This window comes from Mus pahari, chromosome 5 (genome assembly GCF_900095145.1).
Source record: "Mus pahari chromosome 5, PAHARI_EIJ_v1.1, whole genome shotgun sequence".
NCBI lineage: Eukaryota > Metazoa > Chordata > Mammalia > Rodentia > Muridae > Mus > Mus pahari.
Window position 1 is genome coordinate 98,180,997 of NC_034594.1, and position 6,799 is coordinate 98,187,795.

General features: G+C 35.9%; 1 protein-coding gene across 4 annotated transcripts in view; it reads right to left on the reverse strand.

The window, feature by feature from the left end:
• Dpp10 (dipeptidyl peptidase like 10) overlaps nucleotides 1-6,799 on the reverse strand; it is a 1,452,235-nt gene that overhangs the window by 139,959 nt on the left and 1,305,477 nt on the right. For all 4 annotated transcript variants that reach the window (XM_021198715.2, XM_021198714.2, XM_029538361.1 and 1 more), the window contains exons 6-7: nucleotides 5,831-5,883; nucleotides 5,652-5,733 (exon numbers count right to left, since the gene is read on the reverse strand). In XM_021198715.2, the coding sequence (XP_021054374.1) occupies nucleotides 5,652-5,733; nucleotides 5,831-5,883 (135 nt within the window). The remainder of the gene's footprint in view (nucleotides 1-5,651; nucleotides 5,734-5,830; nucleotides 5,884-6,799) is intronic.

The window sequence follows — 6,799 nt, forward strand, 5'->3', positions numbered from 1 at the left end:
AAGCTCCTTTCTCTGTGATAACTCCAGCTGTGTCAAGTTGACACAAAACTAGCCAGTACAAACACTTTCTTCTTTAAGTTGTTTTTATTATAACAGCAGAAAAGGAATGGATACAATAGAGAAAATTATTGACCCTCAAGAAACTTAAAATAGAGCCATAAACTATTAGTTTTTAGTGGATTTGACTAAGGTAGAGAAAGATGAAAAAGAACACTTGAACTGAGGTACAAAACCGCTGAGTCTGAAGAATGAAAACAGGTCACAACTTAGTATTAATAATAGTTGTCCAGTGATAAGTTTGATTCCTTCTCAAGTAGTTCCACTCTTTGATGACTATGTATTTAGATATATGATCCTATCAAGTGCCATTATTCAAACCACAACACATTGGCTTTCGAAAACTCAAGGCCCACCCGAAGTAACATCCTTCCTCCAAAAGACCATACCTCCTACTGTTCTCAAACAGGTCCACTAACTAGGCTCAAGTATCAGACTTGTAAGACTTTGGGGGCCATTATCACTCAATCCACCACTTAAGGCAATGACACAAATCTTTTGGATTAGTGTTCTGTGCCTCTTAAAATCCCTGTCTTCTACAACTAGCCTGTATAGGTGACACTTCTCAAAACCTAATAGCCCAATATTGAAAAGTTGAGTGTTCTTTAATCTTCTAGAAGTTTAACTTGGCAGTGCAGAGGACTTGTGATGGTGAAGAGCTTGAAATGATGGCCACCTATCCTGGTATATGTGGCCTTTAGCATTAAGAATATGAGATCCATTGTGAGGAATAGCACCTGAAATCCATTTAATGTTTAGTGCACTAAGAATAACATTATATTAGGTGGATTTCAGGTGTTATTGCTCACCATGGCTCTCACATGCTCCTGGCATGCTCCAAAATCACACATACTCCTGCCTGCCACTCAAAAGGAAGAAGTCTTAGGACCAGCTAAAAGCAGAAATCAATTGAAATTAACAACAGTTTTATACCTAAGCATGCTAATGGATGTTAAAACTTTTATACTTTGGAGATCTGAATAATTGCATGTATACTCGTGTAATGGCTGTTTAAGTGGGAAGGCAGAATGATGTTGCTTCTTATGCCATCTCTTTCCAGAATCTTCTCCCTTGCAATTTCTTCTAATAAAACACTTACTGAAGATAAAGTGCTGTATGTGTTCACCATACTCCCCAGAAATTGAATGTTTTTGCTGCTTCCAAGGTATTTTCATATTCCTTTGCCACATTCCAAATTTCTTCTCTCACTACAATGCAACTGAAAACCCTGGGCAATCAATGAAGCTCCAGTGTAAACCCTCTTTATCACACACATCAGATAACTCCCTCTCTTCTGCACAACCAATGATCAGAAATTAATTATTCACAAGTAAGTGTACAACCCAGAACTTTTTAATTTATTGAATCTATAACCAATTAAAGTATTACACCACTGACTCATCTGTCATGAAATTATATTGCTGAGTTTGCTGATAGTCTCAAATATTGACAAAGCCTTTCATACAAAATGCATCATTAGGCATCTGTGTGTACATGCCTTTTACGTTATTTGAATCCATGTTTACATGAACAACAGGGTAACCTTGGAAAATACTGACATCTTTTCAAAAGTTTTATAAAAGACTTTGGTGTTTGACAAAAGCATTTTTCTAAGAACTGAGGTTTACTTCCCACAAAGCTACTGGCACTAAAACCTCACATAATTTAAATAATGTAAAATAATCCTTTGATAGTTTTAAAGTAACAACATTTAACAACTAAATTACTTATTGCAGGTATTATTTGGAGTCTGTTATAACTGTATGAATGTATTAAGTTACAGAAATCATTGGGAGGACCATACAACTAGCTCTACTTTGGTGGTGAGGAAAGAAGACAGGTAGAAAATAAAAGTGTAAGGGCTAGAGAGACAGCACAGAGGTTAAGAGTGAGCACTGCCTTTCCAGACACTCTGAATTCAGTTCTTAGCAGCTGAGTTGGGAGACTCAGGACTGCCTGTAAATGCAGCATCCTCTGGACTCAGCAGGCACCTACACACATAACCAAATATTATAATATAAAGTGCATCTTTTAAAAGCAAATCCATATTGAGAATACATTGTATCCTTTTTATTAGATATTTTCTTCTTTTACATTTCAAATGCTATCCAAAAAGACCCCTACACCCCCTGCCCTGCTCCCCAACCCACCCACTCCAGCTTCCTGACCCTGGCATTCCACCATACTGGGGCATATAATCTTTATAAGACCAAGGGCCTCTCCTCTCAATGATGGCCGACTAGGCCATCTTCTGCTACATATGCAGCTAGAGATACAAGCTCTGGGGGTAGTTTGCTACCTGCTGGTCAGTAGACCCAAGGTTCATTCACAAGAGACTTTAATGAGAGAATTTATAATCTTTATTTATTTTTGAAATTTTTAATGTTTATTTTATGTGCATGGGTATTTTTCCTGAATATCTGAGCACCACATCCCAGGAAATGACAGTAGTGTGTTTTTAATAGCTGTCTTGAAGATGTGTAGAATAATTGACTGTTAAGAATTATGAACTAAACAATTGATAGTGCTTCACTGACAATACTAAAGTATATTTAGTGGAGATATACATAGATTTAGAAAATGAAACTCACTTAAATCAAGTAATATTTTAAAGAGTTCTTAAGGATTCTTAAGAAACATGACATTACCTTGCTTCTAGATTTTAGAATTTCATTAGCTCTGACTTTGGGTGCAACAAGTGGCCCAGCACAATTTTTAGCACTGCCAACAGGAAGCACTGAAATTTAGGTGGCTAGCCACCTTCTGCTCCCACAATCCGTTCCCCACTACCTGTTTCTGGTTCCTGTGGCCGTGCTCAAATACCTATACCTGAGGGTTACAGGTATTCTTTCTACATCTCTTTAGGTATCTTCAGGGTAAATATTAATATCCCGAGAAGACACTGGTGTCCAGACAGCTGAATTCCCTTCTATTTTAAATCACTGGCTTATTTGCTTCATAATTATTTATTAAGCTAGTCCTTTATTTAATGCAGAAAAGAGAGTGAATGCAGAGTACTCTCCATGATTTATTTGTTAAATACAGCTTAGGGACTATCATGTTCACATATGCATTTTTCAATGGTTTAAGGTAAATCTTTATTTGCTCAATCTACATCTCACATAAGTTCATAAAACTCCCTAAATATGTAGAAAATTAAAGAGGTCTTCTCCATTTTAAGCAGGTACGTCAAACATTACACTTATCTCTCAGTTTCCATTTTAGGGAATAAATACTTCCACCAAATCACTATAAAATTCTGTCAGTAATATTGATTATGTATCATGGCACTGTTCTACACAGATACTCAAATATTGCTGAGTGTCACACTGTGACTTTAAAAATGATGTGGCTCTCATATTTTTCTTCCAGCTAGTCTTATTGCTCCTTCTTCATTTTCCTCAGGCTTACAAATAGAAAACTTTTAAATCATATCTTTAATGTAAAGATATTTACAATGACATAGTATTATCAATGAAGAATGATTAAAAACAAAATTAAATGAATTCATTTTAGCAATGGTGAACATAAAATATTACCATGGATAATGTCCTGGACAAGGTCACCTGATCTGACATTGACATAGACCCCCATCTCAATGACATTTTACTTCAAGATTTGATGATGTATTTCCAATGAAAATCAAGTAACCATTCACTTTTCTGTAGCCTGTTTGCTAAATCATTAGTGCCTCCCTTTTAAAGCTTGCAGCATTAGGAATGATTACTTACATTTATAAATATATTAAATTTATAATGAATTATTTCTAAAAACAACAATGTTGAGTAGCCTATGGCAAATGAAATATTATGCAAAATTTGTATCATGATATGATGGTACAGATGTTTTTATTTAATCAATGAAGACATTGAAGAGCACAGAAAATAAGAAACATACTTCAAGCCCATCTGTCTAATGTTGAACTATCAATTTTAATTTTTAAAACATAGAGATGTTTCTAAACACAATTAAAAGACATTTCAAAGGTTATACTTAGGTCTGTAAATAAGATAAATACATGTAGATTAAATCATTACAAAATCAATTTCATATTTTAGATATAATTGTCATTTTTAAATCCCCTTACTCTTGAAAATGTAGTCCAATTCTATCATGTAAAACTGACAGTATCCTAAAAAAGATGTCAGACACCCAGCATTATTAGTAAGGGAACTTGAATAAGGGCAGAATTATGGATATTTCTCTAACAGTCTTAGTAGAGAAAAGCATCCAGCATGGGGGAATCTCCTCAATTCTCCACACATCACATTCACTAAAATTTGTATTAATTACATAAAGCATGCAAATCCTGTCACATTCAAAGTATGGACCTGCTTCTAAACAATACAATTGAATGTTAACACCAATTCTGAACTACCATGAATTAAAAGAATGAGTATAAAAAAAGATATCTCAATAGAAATAGAAATTAATCTCATAAAAATATATTCAGTAAGGAATAGCTAGAATTTAGAGAACCCTACAGTCTTCTCTGCTTGCAATAAAAAACAAAAGTAAAACACTTGGTATCATTTATACCTAGAGACGGTTAGAGGCTGAAGGAGCTTGCTCCCAAGCCTGAGGACCTGAGGAAGGTTCTTGAAACTCACATAATGAAAGGAGCTGAGTTTCACAAGTTGTCTTCTGACTTTACAAAGAGATCATGGCACAGGCATGTGGGAGTACATGCCTGTGATTCTGGCATGTAGTAGGTAAAGGAACAGATGATCACGGCCATCCTTGTGTACATAGGTAGTTGAAGACCAGATTTGGCTACATGAGCCCCAATCTCAAAACTAACCAACCAACCAAACAAACAAAAAACAAACAATCAAATGAAAAACAATGGCAAAATACATATATAAATATATGAATAATTGTAAAATATTTATGTTTCCACTACTTTAGAAGTATAGAAGTTGAAAATAAATTTTGCAAAATAGTTGACAATGGCAGGTAGGGGGAGTTGTGTGGATATAAGACAATATCCTAACCTAACTTTTTCTGTTTTTATTATTAATTACAACTTTGACCATAGAGTGCCTGCTAGACACTTTTCAAATTGGACAAATAGCAAATAATTTTAAACATCATTTGATTATATTCTTGTGTGTTTGTGTGTGTGTATGTGTGTGTGTGTGTTCATACACATACCATGTAGCAGGGAATGTACATGCATGTATGTACGGTAAGCCAGAGGTCAAAAATGAATATCATTTCCAGTTACCATTGTTTAAGAAAGTATATTTTAAGAGAAAAGGAACTAAGTGAGCCCTATCCACTGGCCAGGAAATTCCAAGAACCCGCCAGTCTCTGCTCCTCCTGTGCTGGAGTTGCAAGTATCTACAACCCATCATGACGAGCTTTTTAATTGGTACTACAGTTAAATCTGTGGTCCTTAGGGTCCTTGGCAAGCGCTTTACCTACTGGGCTACCTCCCAATCTTTATTTCATCTATTCTTGGGGAACCTTGCAAGGTAAATAATGCAGAGGAACACATCAAGGATTGCAGGATAAATTGCAGAAGGGAATGAGCTCTGTAAAGATTTGACATTTGGCCTCACTGGACAGGGTCTGGGGTTGAGCAAGCTTACCAGCTGCTGTCCTTGCACACCCCAGGCCGCATACTGCAATACTGAGTCCTCGACTTCTGGGGGATTCAACTCCCACACTTCCCTTGAAAAGATGTAAATATTTTCATGTGAACAAACTGATATCTGTGACAACTCAGCATGACAATGGCTCATAAAATGTAGAAAACCAAAGAACTTACCCAGTGTGTATGTTGTAAATCAAATATGAAGCGGTAAATGAGTAATGAAAAATCTGAAATAAAAAAAGAATAGAGTAATCAATCACAGTTTTCTGTAAAGAATTGATCTTAATGCACACTAAAGATTGGCTATTAGGGAAAACACAAGACATATGAAATATGCCAGTTAAAATGTTTATTGCTTTTTTTGCAACATTTTAGCTAGAAAACACGTCTTCTTATTCTACCTAACCCCAACGTGTGCATATCTCTGTCTCTGTCTCTGTCTCTCTGTCTCTCTGTCTTTCTGTCTTTCTGTCTCTATCGATCTATCTCTGTCTCTCTCTGTCTCTGCCTGTCTCTGTCTCCCTCTGTGTGTGTGTGTGTGTGTGCGCACACAAGTGCGCTCATGCTTGAGTATATAGTCCTTTGGAACCTGAGGCTCTAGTTCCTGAGTTGTCATCTATGATTTGTTGCTGTTGACTTTTTGCTTTTGTTTTGAGACTGAATGTCCCATTGTCCCTGAATTTCCTTCTCTACTTTGCCACTAGGCACAGGGTTATTTAACTTGCCTGTTCTGTAAGTGTGACTAGCTCTTTTTCTTTCTCTTCTCCCTATATCAACTTCCTACTTGACTCAGATGTTCAAAATCTATTTCACCTTTCATACATCCATCTGCCCCATCAGCCTCTATCTCACATTGCCTAGATTATATGTCATGCAAATTAAATTTTTTTTCTGTGAATCTTTCATGTATTTTTAACCATTCATTTGTATTCTTTCCCTTTCTTTTCTTTCTTTCTTCTTTCTTTCTTTTATCTTTCTTTCTTTTCTTTCCTTCTCTCCCTCCCTCCCTTCTTTCTGTCTTTCTTTCTTTCCTTCTTTCTTTCTTTTTTCTTTCTTCCTTCTTTTCTCTTTCTCCCTCTTTTCCTTTCTTTCCCTCTCTCTCTCTTTCCCTCTCTCTCTCTTTCTCTCCCTCTTTCTCTCTCT